Source organism: Pygocentrus nattereri, chromosome 1 (genome assembly GCF_015220715.1).
Source record: "Pygocentrus nattereri isolate fPygNat1 chromosome 1, fPygNat1.pri, whole genome shotgun sequence".
Taxonomy (NCBI): Eukaryota; Metazoa; Chordata; class Actinopteri; order Characiformes; family Serrasalmidae; genus Pygocentrus; species Pygocentrus nattereri.
Genome location: NC_051211.1, coordinates 48,953,704 through 48,977,896, shown reverse-complemented (window position 1 = coordinate 48,977,896; position 24,193 = coordinate 48,953,704). Strand labels below are relative to the sequence as shown.

General features: G+C 40.3%; 2 protein-coding genes across 6 annotated transcripts in view; both read right to left on the bottom strand.

Annotated features, from left to right (window-relative positions):
- The window catches only part of mical3b (microtubule associated monooxygenase, calponin and LIM domain containing 3b), a 75,811-nt gene extending 71,338 nt beyond the window's left edge, over positions 1-4,473 (bottom strand). For 2 of the 4 annotated variants that reach the window (XM_037536749.1, XM_037536753.1), the window contains exon 1: positions 4,255-4,473. The gene's annotated coding sequence lies outside the window, so the exon portion shown is untranslated. The remainder of the gene's footprint in view (positions 1-4,254) is intronic. The other 2 variants (XM_037536744.1, XM_017698945.2) reach the window with 1 other exon arrangement.
- A 680-nt stretch (positions 4,474-5,153) lies between these two features.
- On the bottom strand, positions 5,154-22,958 carry svopl (SVOP-like). Of its 2 annotated transcripts, none has more exons than XM_017698827.2 (16): positions 22,836-22,958; positions 20,481-20,702; positions 19,847-19,938; positions 19,604-19,702; positions 18,909-18,980; positions 16,203-16,327; positions 16,012-16,075; positions 15,783-15,908; positions 13,527-13,655; positions 13,356-13,429; positions 11,811-12,007; positions 9,945-10,056; positions 8,383-8,464; positions 6,723-6,812; positions 6,505-6,618; positions 5,154-5,236 (listed from the first exon to the last, which is right to left on the bottom strand). In XM_017698827.2, exons 2-16 carry the CDS (start codon positions 20,638-20,640, stop codon positions 5,225-5,227), a joined length of 1,548 nt encoding a protein of 515 aa, XP_017554316.1. In that variant the 5' UTR covers positions 20,641-20,702; positions 22,836-22,958; the 3' UTR covers positions 5,154-5,224. The 2 variants fall into 2 exon arrangements, with proteins under 2 accessions (XP_017554316.1, XP_017554317.1); XM_017698828.2 differs by having other exon boundaries at positions 20,490-20,702.
- Positions 22,959-24,193: the final 1,235 nt, after the last annotated feature.

Here is a 24,193-nt window from a genome sequence, read left to right as displayed (position 1 = left end):
CGAGATCATGCATTATTATACTGTGGTCAAGACTTAATTATCTCATTCCCACACCATACTAAGTCGTGGCCACACATTATGATCTTGTTCGCATGCCTTGCTAAGTTGCGGCCACAACTTAATTATCTTGTTTCCACGCCTTACTAAGTTGCGGCTATTATCTCGTTCTCACACCTTAGTAAGTCATGGCCACGCATTATTTTAATCATAGGCGATGTCACCAGCTGGGCTCCACAGTAAGGCATATTTGCCTTGCAGACTGCTTGTGGCAGTTTAAGCATCTCAATATTCTGAGGCAGGTCTTATGTATAATATATGTAATTGACAGCACTGTCAGCCAATAGGAATAATCCTCTGTCCACTGCTCCGTCTTTCAGAGAGCTACATCTGGAAGAAATGTTCCAAATCGATAGAAATACGCCTACATGTGGAGAGGAGGGAGATTGCAGCCAGATTCAGGTCACTTGGTGCTCAGGTCCAGTTCTATATGAGGGCACTCTCAGGGGAGATAATGCAGCAGCAATCTTCACACTCATTCTCTCACAGGTTCTCTCCTGTGCTCTTCTTAAAGGTGCTTTAAGCTGCTCTCTCTTTCAGTCCGAAGCTTTGTGTAACAGTAGTAAGGAGACAGTGAAAAAGTGGAACATACAGTGTAATTAGGCATGCATGAGTTTCATCATTGTGTTGGAGAGTGTAGGTATTTACCTCACTGCCTCTCCAGATACACTATATTTCCAAAAGTATTCACTCACCCATCCAAATCATTGAATTCATTTGTTCCAATCACTTCCATGGACACAGGTGTATAAAACCAAGCCCCTAGGCCTGCAGACTGCTTCTACAGACATTAGTGAAAGAATGGGTCGCTCTCAGGAGCTCAGTGAATTCCAGCGTGGTACCGTGATCAGACGCCACCTGTGCAACAAGTCCAGTCATGAAATTTCCTCATTACTAAATATTCCACAGTCAACTGTCAGTGGTATTATAACAAAGTGGAAGCGATTGGGAACGACAGCAAACTTCAGCCATGAAGTAGTCGGCCATGTAAAATGACAGAGCGGGGTCCGCGGATGCTGAGGCGCATAGTGTGCAGAGGTCACCAACTCTCTGCAGAGTCAATCACTATAGACCTCCAAACTTCATGTGGCCTTCAGATCAGCTCAAGAACAGCGTAGAGAGCTTCATGGAATGGGTTTCCATGGCTGAGCAGCTGCATCCAAGCCTTATATCACCAAGCGCAGTGCAAAGTGTTGAATGCAGTGGTGTAAAGCGCCGCCACTGAGAACGGTACTTGTCTGACTGCATTGTGCCAAGTGAAAAGTTTGGTGGAGGGGGGATTATGGTGTGGGGTTTTTCAGGATTTGGACAATTTCATGCTCCCATCTTTGTGGGAACAGTTTGGGGACGGCCCCTTCCTGTTCCAACATGACTGCGCACCAGTACATAAAACAAGGTCCATAAAGACATGGATAAGCAAATTTGGGGTGGAAGAACTTGACTGGCCTGCACAGAGACCTGACTTTAACCCAATAGAACACCTTTGGGATGAATTAGAGTGGAGACTGTGAGCCAGGCCTTCTCGTCCAACATCAGAGTCAGACCTCACAAAAGCGCTTCTGGAAGAACAGTCAAAAAATCCCATAAACACACTCCTAAACCTTGTGGAAAGCCTTCCCAGAAGAGTTGAAGCTGTTATAACTGCAAAGGGCGGGCTGACATCATATTAAACCCTATGGATTAAGAATAGGATGTCACTCAATTTCATATGCGTGTAAAGGCAGACGAGCGAATACTTTTGGCAATATAGTGTATGTATGGTTACATGTATAGACAGATGTGCACATGCACACATACATGACCCCTGATATTGAAAAAAATGTCTAACTACATAATTCAATAGTTCATCCATCGAACTTTCACACATATTCTGTTTTTATATGTAATGTTGATATTGATAAAATAGTAATACATCCACAAATATGTTTTCCTTGGGGCTTATTTTGCCTTACAACCCCCTGCATGTATCTCTCCACCATGACTGACTTTAAAAACATGTTTAAGGACACAAGCTTCATGAGGGAACTTTTAGAGGCATTAAACAATTCAGATGTCTGGTTCCTATCACCACCACTGTGAACAATTCTCAAAGCACTCTCAATGGCTTTGTTTAAATCTTAATATTATTACTGTACTGAAAATTTATACAATTGGCTGAATTCCCCTTTAACATGAGGAGTGCCATCCAAAGAAAAGAGGGATTATGAGTGACTGTTGCACACAAGCTGTTGCGCTCTCTCACACACACACACACACACACACACACACACACACACACACACACCCCTAGTACAATTTATAAAGGCTCTATGCATAAAGGGGAATTCCAGTTTTTCAAATGTCTGCATAAATCAATTTTTAAGATGTAAAGTCATTCAGAGTGGCTTGATGTGAAATAGTTCATCGTAGAAAAACTTACTGACACAAATGTAGCCATCTCCATAATGACCAGTGTACGTGTTTTGAGTGTTTATATGTAATATTGGTTGGGGTGAAATAGTGGTAAATCTGAAAACAGCTCCCTGCATGTATCTCTGTCATAAAGGCTTAAAAAAAAAATATATATATATATAATGTATATGTTTTAGGCCAAAACTTCTTAAAACTATCATAAAACCTTGTCTCAGGCATCAGCTATGTGCTCTTTTCCCTTCAAGCCTACATAATGACAGTCATCAGTTACACATACACACTTACACACAGATCTGCCGCTGAGTCTAGAGCCAAAACGCACATGCACACACAGTCCTCGCTCCAATCTGAGATCTGCAGCTGTTAAATCTAGAGTGAGCCAAGCACACAACCCACACATAAAAACAGGTGGGAGCAGTCTTATGGGATGACTGGCTTTCAGGAGAGATTACCTGCTGGGTCCTGGCTGGCCTGGCCAGAGGTCAATGAAGGAGTCTTAATGGTGTGGCTGACCTAAAACACCGTAGTCTGGGGATTAAGCTGCACATGTCGGTCACAGATCAATAACATGCATGAGTAATGTTTAATGTTTAGGGCCCATATCTTACATTTTCCTTTTACTTTTTGTCATCAGATGTCCAATTAAACAGTCCTAATTCATTTTTACATACTTTTTCAAACCTTTCCTTATCCCTTCCAATTAAGGCTGTTTTTGTTACTGTGCCTTTATGACTGATGTATATTCTGATTGGTTGTCCTATATTGCGCCACATTCTAAAAGCACTTAGAGCTGAAACACCCCTTATAACTTCAGTGTGAGTAGGTGGAGCTAAACCTTTGCAGGCTGAATAAAAGGATGTATGTAAATGAGATGGTTCTCGCATCATCACAATATAATACTTTTGAAAAGGTTTTGGCCTAAAATGTGTTTTTGTAAATTAGTTAGTGGTGGAGAGATACATGCAGGGTGTCATAAGGCAAAATAGACCCCAGTGAAAATATATATTTTTTTGGTTTTATGGTTATTTCACCATTATCAACTCTACATATGACCATACAAAAAATGTCATTTTAATAGAAACAAAAATAGCTATATCTGTGTGTTGTAGACATCATCCCATCTAGTTCCTATCACAGTTCTACAGAATTTCTGAGTTTCTCTACAATACGCCATTTCAGGTCAGACTGCTCTTAATGACTTTGCTCACACCTCAGCGACTGTTTTGCTGAAATTTAGAAAAATGGGTGGAATTCCCCTTTCAAGTGGATTACAGCAACTTGCAGGGCTTTTTTCTGTTCCTACAGAATTTACCAGACAGCTACTACTCAAGTCCTGAGTGTGACTGACAGCATGCCATCTCAAAGAACAGATGAGAGCGGGCGAGGTTTGTTCTGCAGAGCAGGGATCGATTACCAGCCCCTCCAATCAACTGTATGCCCACTCCACAAACTGATGATAGTGCAGGAAGACCCCAACCCCCCATTCTCCCACATTACACATATGCCTGTGCAAACAAAAAGCCCCATTTAATTCAACTGTATCCTCCTCTTCGCTCTTGTGGTTAGAAGCAAATGTAGACTGTAAAAAAGGCAGATGCCAGATAGCCAGTGATCTCAAAAGCAGCACTGTTCTACGTTACAACACAATGCTCCTCATTCAGAACAGAGCAGCACTGAACATCAGCAACAAACAACCACCCACATAAACATATATGATCACACACATATATCCATTAACGCACAAACAGCTGATGGTATAGATGATTTATATGTAATTATACTTACTGTGCTGGCTCCCTGCAGTACACATGCACTATTGACATCCTATCTTCCTCCTCTTCTCTCTGGCAGAGTGCCAGGTAGATCCCTGTGCTATTACAGCCACATGTATTCCGGCACTATGCAGGAGAACTGCAGTGCACAAACTAGGACTGCTCCTTCTGTCACTCTCACGCACACAGACACACTGTCCTCCTTCTCTCTCATTGGCAAGGTCAGGAGAATGATCTGCCAGGCACTCACTGACTCCTCCTACACAGCAGGCACCTGCTGACACCAGCACCGCACACGCATGTGCACACACATCTCTATTGTTTCACAATCTACAATAGCTGTGCACTGAAGCACCCAGATCAAGGATACATTCATTTAGTAATCCTATATCAAAACCATACTTTAACACCACAGTGTGTGAATATTTCATAATGGATCCATAGAAATGCTCTAAAATTACTCTGCATAACATCGCATTCCCTTAACCTGCATTAATCAGTGTTTTTCCTTCTATAAAGTCACCATTTCAGAAGTGCAAGGTTTTCTTACAACAGCAAAGGAATGCTTGTTTATGGTTTATATGCAACATTTATTTGTATCACATTATTGTAGAGGACGCGATCTAATCCGCAGTCAATCAGGGTGGGTTAAAGCCCACACATCCTAATCACCCCCCCTCCACTTTACACCTGCACTCAGACACTTTAATAAGATTAAGAGAGAATAGAGGGAGGGGGAGAAAATCAGGACTTGGAACTTCAAGATCACAAGATGTTCTCTTAAAGCTTGGTAAAAAAAAAAAAAAAAAAAAAAAGGTGCATTGCCTCCACCTAGTGGAAGATTTGTGACTTACAGAGCAGCATGACTGGAGCTGGCATTTGCTTTATTAAAGGAAAGACACAACTCAGTACTTTTGTAAAAGAATGTCCGGTTTAATCATATTACCAAAGTTAACCATAGTTTCATCTTCAGCAGGTGTGCATTATTCATTTTGCTGCAAAAGAGATCAAAGGAAGAAGCATGAGAGAGATATATAAATTAATTTTATATAGCTACATAGTATATAGTTTATGTAGTTACACAGTTTATATACACCGATTAGGCATAACATTATGACCGCCTCCTTGTTTCTACGCTCATTGTCCGTTTTATCAGCTCCACTTACTCTATAGGTGCACTTTATAGTTCTACAGTTATAGACGAACACAACCTACCCAACTGAACCTTGCCAACAGTAAAGTTTGGTGGAGAACTGACAATGTTCTGGGGCTGTTTTTCAGAGTCTTGTCCTTTGCCCCCTCAGTTTTAGCAATTTTAATGCTACAGCATACAAAGACAATTCTATTTTTTAAGTATATGCTTCCAACCATGTGGGACCAACTCCATATCAAGGCCCATAGTTTTGGAATGGGATGTCCAAAATGCTGATATTGGTGTGATGGTCAAGTGTCTTTTGGTCATATAGCATATCTAAAATGTTTTTAAAGGCCTTCTTCTGATTACATTTATTTTACAACAGAGCACCCAAATACTAAAAACACAAACAAAAAGCAGCATAACAAACAAATACTCACATATTTGATTAACGCAGGCAAACCCTATATAGCATTCTCATTGTTATATTTGTGCTTAGTTAATATTTCAGTTCAGTCCAGTCAATCTGTGAGCAATTAAACTCGATATTTAAGGTGCGTGTAGAATATGATGAGGAAAACTCTTAAAGGGCCAATATCCTACATTTTTCTTGCATTCATTTATTTGGTCCATTTAAGACATTTCTATGAATTTATGTTCCAAAATCAGTCATAATCCATTAATACATGAGCATTTTCAAACCTCTCTTTTACCCTTAGAATTGCACAGGCTGTCACTGTTACTGTGCCTTTAACACTTATATATGTAAATTGGCTTTGTTCTGATTGGCTGCCCCGTATCGTGCCTCATTCAAAAGACAGTCCAGGCTGAAACAGTACCTATCACTACTATTACAGAATGGACAGGGCTAACCTGCTGCAGGCGGAATAGGTGGATATTTGTAAAAGTGGTGGGTTTCATGACATCACAAAAACTGAATTCAGTGCGCTGTTTTTGCAGTGTAATTGGACCATATGGACTGAGGACTGAACTGTACATTTTAAAACACTGTATACAGCCTACATCAAAACATCTTTTCTTTCAAAAGAAAGTAAAATTTGTGTTTCCATGATGTAGCCCTTCGAAATTCGAATTCGAAAATGAAAAAATAAGACATAAATAATTTACCAATAAGGCCCGTCCTCTGGTCTCGATAGGTAACAGGATAGTCCCCACAGCACACAGACAACATGTCACAGAAAACGGACATAAGGCTAACAGCACCGACTTTGACATCAACACCTGAGACACACAACACAGCACATATTCCCAGTTAACCGAGGTGAACACTTACAAAGTTACCACTTCAGACATGCATGAGCACGAAGGCAAATTCACAGCAGTACCTGGGCTATAAATGGCGCGATCATCCCCCCGATACGACTGAATGAAGTGCAGAAGCCCATTCCTATGGAACGCACTGATGTAGGATAGACCTGTCCCATAGCGAGGAAAAACACACATACATATAGTTTCTTATTAAATATGAGCAATATATCGCTGTCAGAACAAAACCTCATAACTCCAAAAACAAAGGAGAATGAAAAACACTGTCAACTTTTAATGGAAGTAAAAGGAGAAATTAGTTTTTCCAAGTATTTTTGGACAATTTCCATTGGCCCATTCATCATGAAATTTTGATAAAGCATAACGAGCAGCTGCCTTTTTCAAATTATGTCCAATATATATATATATATATATATATATATATATATATATATATATATATATATATATATATATATATATATATAGCTCATTTTATCAGCTCCACTTACTGTATAGCTGCACTTTGTAGTTCTACAGTTACAGACTGTAGTCCATCTGTTTCTCTGATACTTTGTTACCCCCTTTTACCCTGTTCTTCAGTGGTCAGGACCCCCATGGACCCCCACAGAGCAGGTACTATTTGGGTGGTGGATCATTCTCAGCACTGCAGTAACACTGACATGGTTGTGGTGTGTTAGTGTGTGTTGTGCTGGTACAAGTGGATCAGACACAGCAGTGCTGCTGGAGGTTTTAAACACCTCAGTGTGGCTGCTGGACTGAGAATAGTCCACCAACCAAAAATATCCACCCAACTGCGTCCTGTGACCACTGATGACGGACTGTGCAGCAGTAGATGAGCTATTGTCTCTGACTTTACATTTCCAAGGTGGACTGATAAGGTCGGAGTGTCTAATAGAGTGGACAGAGAGTGGACACAGTGTTTAAAAACTTGAGCAGCACTGCTGTGTCTGACCCACTCGTACCAGCACAACACACACTAACACACCACAGCCATGTCAGTGTTACTGCAGTGCTGAGAATCATCCACCACTCAAATAGTACCTGCTCTGTGAGGGTCCATGAGGGTCCTGACCACCGAAGAACAGGGTAAAAGGGGGCTCACGAAGTACCAGAGAAACTACAAAGAGCACCTATATAGTAAGTGGAGCTGATAAAATGAGTGCAGAAACAAGGAGGTGGCCATAATAGAAACAAGGAGGTGGCATATAACGGTGCCAATTTTTATGTTTACATATATAGTAGCTGTCCAAAAAACAAGATTCTAGATTTACAGGAAAAGGAAAAAATGTTCTGAACCTTTGGTACAAGTTCATGTGAAAAGTTTTTTAAGTAATTTTTGAGCATTTCTATTGGCCTATTCATTATAATTATATATATATATATATATATATATATATATAAGTTGCTGTGTTTATATGATACAGATACAATAGAGAAAAGTATTTGGACAGGATGATATGTAACATATATAGAAATATAATGCAAACTTCAAATGTTCAGAAAAATATATGGAAACATATTTCCTTTGCATTTAGGGTAGCAGCAATACAGCATACCTCTCAGAATATTTCTTCTTTATAGTCCTATAACTTGCACAACTTTGCATGCACACAGATCAAGAGGACATGCACATACAGCTCGGAAACTGTCAAAAATCTATGAATGAACGCTTCAGGTTATTGACCTTAAATGAAATTTCACAGGGCTGTGACTCACCTCTGCGGTGTAAATATAAACCACATTAAAATTCATTGAGACCAGCGAGCGAAGCAGGAACAGCAGCACAGTGAAACCAAACCTGCAGGAGAAAAAGATCACAGCAACTCAGCAGCGCAACAGAAGGGGGCACTACAAAGGAGAGTTACGGTATCTGTCAGAAAAGGATAAGAATGTATAGAAAACCAGCTGTTACAGTGCCTCGTTCATCAACATACCCACATATAATCAAATACAGCCAACAGCTTAGAATAAATCAAACTCAGACAAGATATTCAGTGAGTATCAATTTACTTATGTTACCAAAAGTGGGGGAAAAGTCCAAGTTTATACAAATTTCCCCTTTACAAAAGTATACTGCACATCTAAAATCATGATGAAATCACATCAGAATATGCTACCCTGAGAAAATCGTGGGTATTGCCAGTAGGTGAAGAATGCTGATAATCATGCTTCATTATAGAGAGAGCATAATTAATCCTGGTTGACTGGATTTAGGAAATGGTGAAATAATAAATAAAAATTATTTTATTGAATTAATTGTTATTGTTTTTGTAAACTGACTGGTTTATTTAAAAAATTGGGAACAGCAAATAGTTACAACATGATAAAAATGACTTTTTTTGCATTTTATTTTTATTTGCATTCATAAATAAGTCAATAGTATGATCCTTTTTAAAAAAAATAATTTAAAACCCCACTCTTCCCTGTAAGAATGACACAAACTTTAAATAGAGGGATGTAACACACCCACTTTTAATGCACTGATATAATTGTAAGTATACTATGGTAATGGAGAGTGTGTTGATGTCTGGGTTGTGTAATACACACTGGATACACTTGGCCATTAATGGCTGGAGGTGGGGGCACCTCAGTTTACTGGGAGTGACAATGTTAGATAAACAGGACATACTTACAGATTTTGGTAATATTCTTTTTACATGTAGCACTACTACTACTTCTTTGTCAGATCCAGTTAAAGATCATGATGCACTGTGAAAATGTGTTTAAGTATCGTATTATAGTTCTGCTATACTGCCGGCCTCTGAGTCGCAGCCATACTGAAGCTTGAATTTTTGTCTATGTTTTGTTTATAGATAACGGTGTGTCATACAGTGTCAGAAAGACCCTTAGCACTATAATCACTCAACTCAGTTTGAGGCAAATGATGATTTATACATGCAGTTAGCACAATGCCTCATAAAACTAAAAAAGCAAACACCAGAGACCCAATATGTGAACACCGATCACTCATTTGGGTTAAGAGAAAAACTATGCAAATAATTTTTGCCAAGTTATCGCTTTCAAGATAAATTAATTCCAGCAACAATATGGTACAGAAATGACATGCAGTCAGGCTGATTGGAGATACTAAACTGCCCCTAGGTGTGAATGTGTGTGAATGTATGTGTCTGTGTGTGCCCTGTGATGGACTGGCGACCTGTCCAGGGTGTTTCCTGCCTTCCGTCCAATGAGCAGTGGACGCCCCATGACCCAGGAGGACAAGCGGCTCAGAACACTAAATGAATGAATAAAATAAAGGACAGGGTGTGGGTACTCACATTGTAGTGCAAATATTAACCAGCATGAAGAAGATGGCTGAGAGAAGCAGCAGGATGATCATGCTGCTTTTCCGCCCCACAGTGTTCAACAAGCCGATGTTTAGAGGGATCACTGCAAAGAAAACAGACACAACAGCATTAGCTAATCAAACACACAGTTGTAACGTACTACTTAGTGCAAGTCCAGGTTGGTCATCCAGACTAATGGTTCAGAAACCTGGTCCTGTAACCTGACCCTGCACTTATTTTTACCCTAACACGCCCTGTACAACTCAGCAAGCGCTTGTTAAGTTATGTTGGGTATGAGCATGGAAAATACCAAAATGACTAAGTTGGAATTACATTAAGTAGGTTGTGTTATGTGGCACTACTGTTTTTGGCGCATTGTGTTTGTTCCAATTGGTCAAACCTCAGAAAAAACAATGTCATATCATATTTGTGAAAATGCATCATGATGTAATAAATCACCAAGCACTTTATTAGGAACATCTGTACACCTACTCATTCTGTACACCTACTCATTCATGCAATAACTTAATTGGCCAATCATGTGGCAGAAGTGCAGTGCAAAAAAATCATGCAGATACAGGACAGCAGCTTCATGTTCACCTCAACCATCAGAATGGGGGAAAATGTGATCTCAGTGATTCTGAGCAGCTGATGTCCTGGGATTTTAATGCACAACAGTCACTAGAGTTCAATCAGAATGGTGCAATAAAGAAAAAACATCCAGTGAGTGGCAGGTCTGTGGATGAAAATGCCTGATTGATGAGAGAGATCAACGGAGAACGGCCAGATTGGTTTGACCCAACAGAAAGGCTAAGGTAACCCAGATAAACACTCTGTTAAATTGTGGCGAGCAGAAAAGCATCTCAGAATGCACAGCACACCAGACCTTGAGGTGGATGGGCTACAACAGCAGAAAACCATGTTTGATTTTGTTTCTATTAGCCAAAAACAAAAAGCTGAGACTGCAGTGACACACCAGAACTGTACATCTGAACACTGGAACAATGTAATCCGGTCTGATGGATCTCAATTTCTGCTGAGACACATGGATGGTCACAATTTGGCACCAACAGCGTTAATCCATGGATCTAACCTGCCTTGCGTCAACAGTCCAGGCTGGTGGAGGTGGTGTAATGGTGTGGGGAAAGTTTTCTTGGCACAGTTTGGGTCTGTTACCAATCAATACCAATCAATCATCGCTTGAATGCCACAGCTGTTGCTGGCCATGCGCATCCCTTCATGGTCACAGGTTACCATCTCCTAATGGTGACTTCCAGCATGATAATGCACCATGTCACAGAGCAAAAGCCTCAAACTGTTTTCATGAACATGACAATGCGTTCAGTGTTCTTCAGTGGCCTTCCCAGTCACTAGAACCGAATCCAACAGAACACCTCTGGAGTGTGGTAGAACGGGAGCATGAAACTGCACCTGAAAAACCTGCAGGAACTCCAAGATGCAATCACATCAATGAGGACCAGAATCTCAAAGGAATACATGCCATGAAGAACTAAAATAAAAAAGGAGGCCCTACCCAGTATTAGTATAGTGTTCCTAATAAAGTGCTTGGTGGGTATATATATATATATATATTATATATATAAAAAATACACATTGCTATACTTTATATATACTTTATATACTTATATAATACTTATATACTTTATATACTTATTATATATATATATATATATATATATATATATATATATATATATATATATATATATATATATATATATATAAATAAATATGTATTATATATGTTTGCATTATTGCCCACTCCTAATCCTAGTATACAAATACACCATTTATAGTAAGACATTTTGCAGAAGATAGAGGTCAAAATCCACCCACGTGCCACCTCTCCCAGGCAGCTGATGAGGAGGGTCTGGTAGTCAGCCATGTTAAAGGGGATGCAGTAGCATAGCTCCCCCTCCTTGATGTGTTTGATGCTGTGCTTTTCATCAGCGTCAGTCACACACAGAAGATTCTTCTCCAGCAGCTCTGAACTGCTCAGCACTGAACCATAGTAGGAGAAGGAGGCCACAAACCTGCAGAGAGCTGGTCAGTTACATGGAAGTAACACTACAGCCGGTGGTTGTGCTTTAACACAGATTGGAGGTCAGTTTAGCCACTGACTGATGGCTCACAGATTTGCATGAATAAGGGTGTTTCCTGGGTTGTTATGGTTTTAAGAAAACTCCAAAATAGCAACTTTATAGGAAAAGGGAAACAATCTTAAAGGGATAGTTTGGCAAAGAAGATCTAACATAGACAATATTCCACTTACTCCAGTCTTAATTGATCAGCCTAGTCTTATGCTTCCTTAGCTTAGCACTGGAGCTACAAGCCTAACGTGGCTAACAAACAGTAAACAGTCACCCTAATCATCACACAAACTTGTCGATGTGGTTTAGAGCACAGGAGGACTGTACAGTTTGAGCTATACAAGCAAACAAAATTTCACCTGCTGCAGCGCTGCAGGACATTTTAGACAGGTACCAAATTCCGACGTTCCTTCTCATGCACTCACTTCAGACAGAGATATAGATGCTACCGGTTACATTTGCAATTTCTGCTGCTTCTTTTTACATAATTGTTCATCTATAATTTTCAAACTGGACATTTATGATTATAAATAGAAACACAAGAAGTCGGGAGTCAGAATCCAACTCAATGTCTAAAGTGGCTGCCCTTGGCGGTCAGCAACACAGTGAAGTTTCATTCAATTTTCTAGTTCACAGTGAGCCACATGGCACCTTAAACCACACTGACAAGTCTGTGCAACCTTAACTCTTTTAACTCAAAGCCCACATTTTGCTGGCTTCTAGCTAACTTCAGACAAATTTCCATGATTTTGTCCCATTTGTGAAAAGCTGGATGCAGCTGGAGCGGACTGAGAGAAGCTTTGTGGATGTATTCACAGAAAACATTTGGGTGACTAATGACTTCTAGTGTTATCAACATCTCTCTTCTAGAGCCAGTTTAAAACTGAAGAGGCAAAATTTATATTGGCTGATCAACTACATCTGGATTAAGTGGTAAAACTAAATTTGATTTTTTTGCTGAACTATTCCTTTAAATCTAATTTCTAAGGTCCTTTTTTAAACATTTTCATTGGTCTGATAGTCTGAAATGACTGTGCAATATAAGGGGCAGGTCTTTAAGTGTTGTAATGTTTTTTTTTTCTTATAACAGCGACAATATGGATTATAACAGTGTCACATACACACAGACACATACAGTCATCTGCAAAAGTTTGACCACCCTTGATCAAATAAACTTTTCTGTAGATGATGTGTTCGTCTTCACTTAAATCAACCAAACACGTCATTGTCCAGGGGTGCCCAAACTCTTGCATACGACTATATAAGAAAGAGAGTGAGCGTGTGACATTACCATGAGTACCACAGCAGGAGAGATGTTCTTCTGAAGCTTGGACTGATCAGTGTGACTGCATTTCCTCTCTCTGTCTGAAAATGCAAAACACAGGTGGACATAAACTACTGAACAGTCGGTTTTGTGTATTTATGTGTGAGCATCTGTGTGTATAAAAGAGAGGTACCACACCACTACAGGTTCCCGTAGCTCTCCCTCTGGCAAACTGGCTCCATTCATCTTAGCGATCCATTTCAAGGTAGCAACTGCACCTTCTACATTACCTGCTGAGACCTGGAACCTCGCTGACTCAGGGATTAACTAAAATCAAGAACAAATGAAGGACAGAAAGTACAACTTAGGCCTCCAGTTACTGACCAGTCATCTACTCATGAGCATGGGTTGACAGATTAAATGTAAAAAAAAGAGCCAGCTTTTTAAAAAATCAGACAAAAATATGGAGCTTTTCTTTAGCAGGTATTTGTCTTTTGGAGTCTGTCTAAATATTTGAGCTCTCAGTGTTTTAGCACCATATTTCCAAATTATAGTTCTCACATTGACAGTTGATCCTTTTTACCTTGTGCATGTATCTTATAGCATTAATGGTGGTTTCAGAGATGTGCGATTCACCCACCAACAGCCCCCATACCATGACAGACGCCAACTTTTGAACTTGATGCTTGTTACAATCTGGTGGTCCTTTCCTTCTTAGGCCCAGAGAACACAACGTCCACTATTTCCATAAACAATCTGATAGGTTGACTTTTCAGACCACTACACATGTCCACTGTGCATCAGTCCCTTTCAGATGAGCTCAAGCCCAGAGAAGACGGCAGCGTTTCTGGACCTTGTTGACGTATGGCTAGCGCTGTGCATATAAACTTGCGTTAATTCCCTGATTTCCCTGAATTCCCTGATTCTTTTGATGATATTATGCAGTACTGGGGGTGAAATACCTAAAATTCTCTGGAAAAACATCTTTATGCTTAATCAAATTGTTTCAAGTGTCCCTGTAATGTTTAATGGTTTGATCAATGAAGTGAAGTAGATGCTAAATGCGCTCAACCCTAAGCTGTTGTTGGCGAGGTGGTGATTGAAAAGCCAGGGGCAGAGAACTGAAATAAGTTGTAAAGAAAAGATTCTTTCTACTGTAAACTAATTAAACCTGCCATTTTTTGGCTCCTTAAAGCTGCCCCCTTGTCTTTGCCTGGTCACACTTTCACAAATGAATACTGTCAAATAATCTTAGGATGCTTGGATGCCAATGTAAAGCTCTGATTACAATTATTGAAAGTTATTCATTTTATAATTAATACCCAAACATTTATGATGCTGCTTTTGATTTATTTTTCCAAGTAGTGTCTAACTTAATGTTTTTAAAGTGTGTTTGTGTTTTATATACACAATTCTGTATAAACTTTACATACAGGACTGTGCAAAAGTCAGAGACTTATTTAGTTTCCAATAATTTCCACTCCAGTATCAACATCAGCAAAAAGCCACGAACATATATTCCAGAAAATCACACAAAAGCCTCAACAACTAATTATAATTTGTGACCAGTCTTATCCATGAAGGATGGGTGTGGCTTCAGTTTTAATTCCAACAAACACAGCTGACCATTTGTTTAAAGCCTGAGAACAACCCATTAAACAGGTAGAATCAGCTGCGCTTCTTCTCTGTTGAAACGAAAACAGGCAGCCACACCGGCCCTTTGTGTGTAAGACTGGACATTCTTGATGTAGCGCCTCCAGCATTTTCCTTTATTAAAGCTTCCATTCTTTTCAGGAGACTCGCTTTGAGCTTTCCAAAGGAATCTGCTGGGACATTTTTCCACACCTCAAAAGTTCACTCTTGAAGTTAGTTACGTTTTCTGCTTCTCACAATCACAGCAAGCCCAAACACATTCAGTGGCATTGAGGTCTGGACTCTGGGGTGGTCAGTCCACTGTTCAGCTTCTTTGTATGATGTGTCTGTCTATTTTTCTCAGTGAGGTCAGTGTAGCTCTTGGCAGCTACACATCCTTTCAGACCCACAGCGCTGAGTGGTCTTCTCACAGTGGAAGGACGGACAGAAACACCTGTGGATGTTTTCAGATCTGAAGCAGCTTGATTTTCTCTTGTCTCTCAAAGAGGAAAGCTTTAAGTGCTGTTTATCAGATCAGGAAAGTTTTGGTTTCTACCAGATCTGCACAGTTGTTAGGATTTTCCCAGAAATAATGGGAGAGTTAAAACAGCAGTAGGGTGCAGAAAAGTAAAGAGTGGACAAATTAAATATGGACTTAATATTATAAAACTTTTTAATAGCTGTTTTGACTGTAAATAAAATGAGTGAAAGCGTGGTCTCTGACTTTTGCACAGTACTGTATGGGAAACCAGTACTTCATTTTCATTATGCTGGACAACATAAATAGAATTTCATGACTGGTTAAAACATTCTAGGGTTCACCTGGAAGAGTCCAATGAGTATGAGACCAGGGACGACGGACAGTCGAATCATCCACCGCCAGCCCAGCGTGGGCACAACTGTCATGCCCAGAATGATGATGAGCAAAGAGCCCATCATCCAGAAGATCTAACAAAGAGTTACAGGGAACAGCAATGAGCCAACATTAGCATGTAGAATTTCTCTACAGAATAACAGCTCTGTAATATCAGGCCTTTGATCGCTCACTCACTGAAGCAAGCGGCAGCAGGAACGCTCTGTGTTTGGCAGGGATGAACTCAGTCTTCAGAACAAACCTTAAAGAGGGAGATTAGATGAATCATAGTCTGCTTTAGACGTCTATGACACACATAGATGCATCATTCCTGAGTGCAGTGAAATGAATTATTTCATAATATAGTGTGCGTTTGAGTGTGTGGGTACCCTTGTGACGTGGCTGCTACTCCACAGCCCACCATGCTGCGCAAGAAAATAAACCAGCCGTAGGATGGTGCGAATGACGTGAGCACAGAGAAATACGCAGCCCACACAAAGCCTCCGAACACCACCTGTGTGCACACGCGCACATATAAACACAAACACTTATACACACATAAGACCCAAGCTGAAAACTGACAAACGAACATTTGCTGAGCACTACCCGTCAAAAGTTTGGGGACACCTAGCTTTTCAACACATTTTTAATACAAATGGCCGTCAGTGTGCAATAACTTAACATGGACTACCTTTCAAAAGTTTGGAGTCACTACCCATTTGGAGTCACTACCCATCTTAATCTCTCTCTCTCTCTCTCTCTCTCTCTCTCTCTCTCTCTCTCTCTCTCTCTCTCTCTCTCTCTCTCTCTCTCTCTCTCTCTCTCTATATATATATATATATATATATATATATATATATATATATATACACACACACACACATACATACTGTATGGATATGAGGTATTTTTCATATCATTTATTCAATATTTTTTAGTTTGAGTTATTATATATGCAATAATAACAGCAAAAGTTTGAACACCCTACCCCATCAAATGACATGCACTATATTTCCAGAAGTATTTGGTCGTCTGCTTTCACACACATATGAACTTGAGTGAGATCCCATTGCTTAATCCCTAGGGTTTAATATGATGTCGGCCCACCCTTTGCAGCCATAACAACTTCAGCTCTTCTGGGAAGCCTTTCTACAAGATTTAGGAGTGTGTTGATGGAAATATTTTTGGGAGCATGAAGTCTCTTGGTCTGCTGAAGCATTAAGAGTTCCTTTCACTGGAACTAAGGGGCCGAGCCCAACTCCTGAATCCAACCCCACACCATAATCCCCCGTCCACCAAACTTTACACTTGGCACAATGCAGTCAGACAAGTACCGTTCTCCTGGCAACCGCCAAACCCAGACTCGTCTATCGGATTGCCAGATGGAGAAGCGTGATTTGTCACTCCAGAGAACACGTCTCCACTGCTCTACAGTGCAGTGGTGGCGCTTTACACCACTGCATTCAATGCTTTGCATTGCGCTTGGTGATGTAAGGCTTGGATGCAGCTGCTCAGCCATGGAAACCCATTCCATGAAGCTCTCTACGCTGTTCTTGAGCTGATCTGAAGGCCACATGAAGTTTGGAGGTCTGTAGTGATTGACTCTGCAGAAAGTTGGTGACCTCTGTGCACTATGCCCCTCAGCATCCGCTGACCCCACTCTGTCATTTTACGTGGCTGACCACTTCGTGGCTGAGTTGCTGTCGTTCTCAATCGCTTCCTCTTTGTTATAATCCCACTGACAGTTGACTGTGGAATATTTAGTAGTGAGGAAATTTCATGACTGGACTTGCTGCACAGGTGGCGTCCGATCACGGTACCACGCTGGAGTTCACTGAGCTCCTGAGAGCGACCCATTCTTTCACTAATGTCTGTAGAAGCAGTCTGCAGGCCTAGGGGCTTGGTTTTATACACCTGTGGTCATGGAAGTGATTGGAATACCTGAATTCAATTATTTGGATGGGTGAGTGAATACTTTTGGAAATATAGTGTATTTTGTTGATTTTATAAGTGTAAATAAGGGTACAAACTTAAATATGGCATTTCTTCTGCAGATTTTAGTGCACAATTATATATTTATTTATTTATTTAAATATCTATATATTTATTTATTATATAAATTTAACATATTGCAAAGAAAATCCCACATAAAATAAAGACATGCCATAACTTTTAGACAGGTCACATGTTTGATTGATCGATCCATCCATCCATCCATCCATCCATCCATCCATCCATCCATCCATCCATCTATCCATCCATCTATCCATCCATCCATCTATCCATCCATCTATCCATCTTTATCAGGTTTTCTGCCTTGAAATTAGACCTTCACTTCAGAAACAAACAGATATTCTGGATATTAGCTGTTAATATGCATTCAATTTTCATGTAATAGAGCTTTCTGAGTCATTTTAGAGTAATTTACAGGTTATTATTTTAATATAAGTATTATTTAAATCAGATTATTATTTTAATATTTTATATTTATTCTTATGCAATTTTTTCCAGCTTCCTTCTAATTATATGAAACCTGTGAAAATGCACAGGACTAACATATCAGAATATGTTTTTCTATAAGACAATACATTTTGTTTTATTGATGATACTACTTTCAAACTTTTGAACAGTAGTGTATTAAAGAGTAAACAGGTTGTTTTGAGGAAAACAACATTATGTACATTACATATTAGTGACAGTATTTGTTACAGTACTATGTAGACAGTAAATGACATGTTCCCCTTGTTGTGATGTCAGCACTCAACCTTTCAGCTGTTTAAACCACCTTTAGGCCAAAATATTTCAACATGTACTTTTAACAATAGTTCAAAAAAATAAAAATATCATATTATTATTAAGGCAAAACCTGCTCTTCCTACCAAGACAGACACGTTGGTGGACATGAAGTATGAATTATATACAAGTATCAGCAAAAAGCTGTTTCAACAAAATTCTACAGCAATTTATTTCTTACATAACTGAAAAGTAACAGTGAGGAAAAAAAAAGAAGAGAGAAGAGAAAACTGTCCTCAAACTTTTGACATGCAGTGTAAAGTGAAGGTGGTGCGTAAATGCTGTAAGGAGGACTGTCTGACCTTCCAGCGTCCATACTTGTCTGCCACATATCCGCAGAGCACCCCGCATACCATGAAGCCGAGGAACACCATCTAAACACACACACACACACACACACACACACACACACCTTAAACAGGTGATGCCATCAGGAGCTTTAGGAGCAAGGAAATAATGGACAAACAGTGGATATTAATGGATATACCAAAGAACAAAAAGACCTTCCAGACTGTTACCAGTGTAAAGTTCAAAAGCCAGAGTGTGTCATTGTGTGTTGGGGGGGGTCGTTAGGGAGAAACTCTGACATCTTTGAAAATGTCATTAATGCTGAAATATAAAAAGGCAGTATTTGCTGCCTTTTAAATGCCATCTTTTTCGGGACATCCATGCTTATTTGAACATGACACAAAGTCATGTCTGTATTTTTTGCAGTGTAGTAAACAGGTAAATGTTTAAAATGTGTAAAATGTTTTTGTGTTGTTTTCAATTGAATACAGGTCAAACCGAATTTACTAAATCACTGCTTTCTGGTTATACCATAATTTCACATGCTATGTCAATATTTTTGGAACTGAGGTTCGTAAAGTAAAGCATGACATGCAAATAGTTATATACATAACTCTACAAGTGTGAAACAGTTTTTCTGAAATTGTTTATTAGAGACATGTCTATGAGTACAAAAGAATCCTGATCTCTGATTGGCTGAAAAGCTTACCGTGGAGACCAGGGCCACCTGCCAATCCTCCAGATGCCACTCGCATCGAATCTCAGGAGAAACCACAGCCAACAACATGATCTCCATCGCCTCTACAATCTGTACCACACACACACACACACACACACACACACACACACACTAAACTTGCAGCCAGTGTTTTATAAAATATACCATGATTAAAACACAGTTTGCAGTATTTTATCAGAGCGAGAACTTTCACAAGCACGCAAGATCTCTTACATTAGCACTGCCCATAATAATAAAGAGGAGGATGTGAAAGCGTCCAAAGCCGATACTCTCCACAGCCTCCTCCACACTATAGAATTTCTGACCTGAGAAAACATACAAAGGCAGAGGTCACAGGGTCAGAGGATATTGATACAGCAGAGAGCTTCATATAATACACATACATCACCACAGGACTCATACTGTGAATCCTAAAGAGAAAAATAGCAGAGGTGAAAGACTGGATTCAAACACAGATCTAACAGACTGAGGGCCGAAGATCTGACAGAGACAGTGTTTCCAGGCTGTTTATGGTAAATAGAAAAGTCAGAAAGAAAGAAAGAAAGAAATGAAAGGAAGGTTAGGAAGGTTGGAAAGGAGCAAGAAGGAAGGAACGAAAGAAGGGGAAGAAAAAAGGATGGAAGGAGGAATGGAAGGAAAAAATATAAGCAACAAAGGAAGGAGGAAACAATAAAAAGAAAGAAAGAAAATAAACAAGAAAAGGAAGAAAGAAAGCAAAACAGAAGGAAAGAAGGAAGGAAGAAAAGAAAGAGAACAAAGGTGGTCTGCCATCAGAAAGACGTTAGTGAACAAATCCCATCCTCATTTTCACATTGACCTCCAGTGTGAGGCCCCTCATACTACCTACCTTGCGTACCATTGGCCTGGTTCTGAACTGCATCTCTCTTGTTCCTCTCTTCCTCCTCCTGCTGCACCTCCACCTCCACCTCCTCCTCCTCCAACTCCTGCAGCTGGATAGCATTCACCAGCTGAGTCTTCATGGAGGAGCCCTTGCGTCCTCCCGTCATCCTCCTCACTCACTCACTCACTCACTCACTCACTCACTCACTCACTCAAATGATGAAGGATCCTGAATGAAAAACAATAAACAATAATAATTATACTACTCTGATCTGATCTGTTATAAATATACCAGTCTGATCTAAAACTGTGACTCTGTTATAAATACAACAGTCTGATCAAAGACCATGACACTGTGACAAACATACTACTCTGATCCGAGACTGTGACTCCATTCTAAATATACCAGTCTGATCTAAAACTTTGCCTCTTTTATAAATACATCAGTCTGATCCAAGACCATGACACTGTTACAAACATACTACTCTGATCTGAAACCGTGACTGTTCTAAATATACCAGTCTGATCTGAGACTGTGACTCTGTTATAAATATACCAGTCTGATCTGAGACCGTGACTGTTCTAAATATACCAGTCTGATCTGAGAGCGTGACTGTTCTAAATATACCAGTCTGATCTGAGACCGTGACTGTTCTAAATATACCAGTCTGATCTGAGACCGTGACTGTTCTAAATATACCAGTCTGATCTGAGACCGTGACTGTTCTAAATATACCAGTCTGATCTGAGACCGTGACTGTTCTAAATATACCAGTCTGATCTGAGAGCGTGACTGTTATAAATATACCAGTCTGATCCGAGACTGTGACTCTGTTATAAATATACCAGTCTGATCTGAGACTGTGACTCTGTTATAAATATACCAGTCTGATCCGAGACCGTGACTGTTCTAAATATACCAGTCTGATCCGAGACTGTGACTCTGTTATAAATATACCAGTCTGATCCGAGACCGTGACTGTTCTAAATATACCAGTCTGATCTGAGAGCGTGACTGTTCTAAATATACCAGTCTGATCTGAGAGCGTGACTGTTCTAAATATACCAGTCTGATCTGAGACCGTGACTGTTCTAAATATACCAGTCTGATCTAAAACATTGCCTCTTTTATAAATACATCAGTCTGATCCAAGACCATGACACTGTTACAAACATACTACTCTGATCTGAAACCGTGACTGTTCTAAATATACCAGTCTGATCTGAGACTGTGACTCTGTTATAAATATACCAGTCTGATCTGAGACCGTGACTGTTCTAAATATACCAGTCTGATCTGAGAGCGTGACTGTTCTAAATATACCAGTCTGATCTGAGACCGTGACTGTTCTAAATATACCAGTCTGATCTGAGACTGTGACTCTGTTATAAATATACCAGTCTGATCTGAGACTGTGACTCTGTTATAAATATACCAGTCTGATCCGAGACTGTGACTCTGTTATAAATATACCAGTCTGATCTGAGACTGTGACTCTGTTATAAATATACCAGTCTGATCCGAGACTGTGACTCTGTTATAAATATACCAGTCTGATCTGAGACTGTGACTCTGTTATAAATATACCAGTCTGATCCGAGACCGTGACTGTTCTAAATATACCAGTCTGATCTGAGAGCGTGACTGTTCTAAATATACCAGTCTGATCTGAGAGCGAGACTGTTCTAAATATACCAGTCTGATCTGAGAGCGTGACTGTTCTAAATGTACCAGTCTGATCTGAGAGCGTGACTGTTCTAAATATACCAGTCTGATCTGAGAGCGTGACTGTTCTAAATATACCAGTCTGATCTGAGACTGTGACTCTGTTATAAATATACCAGTCTGATCTGAGACCGTGACTGTTCTAAATATACCAGTCTGATCTGAGAGCGTGACTGTTATAAATATACCAGTCTGATCCGAGACTGTGACTCTGTTATAAATACATCAGTCTGATCAAAGACCATGACACTGTTACAAACATACTACTCTGATCTGAGACTGTGACTCTATTATAAATATACCAGTCTGATCCGAGACCGTGACTGTTCTAAACATACCAGTCTGTATATCAACTTTATAAACTTTATAAACTTTCGCCACGTGAAGGTTTTAAACTGTGCTCTGATCTCTAGCACTAGCTCCAACTTGTTTACTCAGCCAGCTCAGAGGTAGAGCTGTTTTCTTTTTGGCGTTCAACTTTAAACGGCTCCTGAATGTACACACTTAAGGTGGAACGGAAATTCCAATCACGGACCAACTTCAGCCTCGTAACTCAGAGCCAGATTTCTAGCCACCATCGAGCAACCAGAAGCACCGATAAGCAAAACAGGAGGATGTGACACACAGATAGCCTACCTGCCTTCTTCAAAGGGCTGGAGAAGTAAGTGGTAGTGATTGTGGTTAAAAAATCCCGGGCCGGCTGCACCTTCGGTCGCCCATTTCTTTCAAAAACAAAGTCCCGTGCACCTGCCAACAGGTACCAAGCGTCACTGAGCCCGGAGGGAGGGGGCTGGACTTGGTCTTAAAGGGCCAGGCATGCAGCGTTACTGCGGGTGAATGAATACCCGGGGCAGGGCTGGCTTTGGGTGGATTTACATTCTAGACTGTGGGTGGAACTAAACTGAAAAACAGGTTTGAAAAGCAGGTCTGTGGGTTTCCTGAGCCTCTCCTGCTCTTCCCCTGGTAACCTGAGTAACTGGAACTACAGTATGTGGCCTTTACTACTACGAGTATATAGGACAGCTGATCATATAACACCATACAAACCTCTCAAAAACCTCAGAGCATTTATAGAACCCTGCTTTGTCTGCCACAGCAGTCTGAAAGCACACCATCAGATAAAGCCACACACTTAAAAATGATGGTTCTTCAAGGGTTCTTTAGACAAGAAAATGGTTCCATTTAGGACCGTGAACACTCAAAGAGCTCTTTGCATGATTAGTGTTCAGTTTGATGAAGAAGGTGCTGTAGATGGTTCTATATAGAGGGTTCCTTTATTGTAACAAGCTTGACATCATAATAACAGAAGAGGCCTTTTCAGTTACTGTCCACTTTATTAGACACACAGACCTTGCTGGTCTACCTTGTAGACGTAAAGCCTTTTCAGTGCTGTGCAGAACCCTGTTTCTTCACTAGTCAGGTACAGTGCAGGTACTATTTGGGCGGTGGATCATTCTCAGCACTGCAGTAACACTGACGTGGTGGTGGTGTGTTAGTGTGTGTTGCGCTGGTCTGAGTGGATCAGACACAGCAGTGCTGCTGGAGTTTTTCAACACCTCAATGTCACTGCTGGACTGAGAACAGTCCACCAACCAAAAATATCCACCCAACAGCGTCCTGTGGGCAGCGTCCTGCGACCACTGATGAAGGACTAGAGGATGACCAGCACAAACTGTGCAGCAGCAGATGACCTACTGTCTCTGACAAGTGGTGGTGGACGAACAAGGTGTAATAGAGCAGGCAGTGTTTTAAAACTCCAGCAGCACTGCTGTGTTGGATCCACTCAGACCAGCACAACACAAACACACCACCACCACGTCAGTGTTACCGCAGCACTGAGAATGATCCACCACCCAAATAGTACCTGCTCTGATTGAAACCAGTCCAGACTCAAGCACTATAATAATTTAGTTGTTCCATTCTAAGCAAAGTAAACACACTTCTGACACGTTTTGATTTGTATTTAAGGTTCTGTAAAAATGAAATATGAGAAA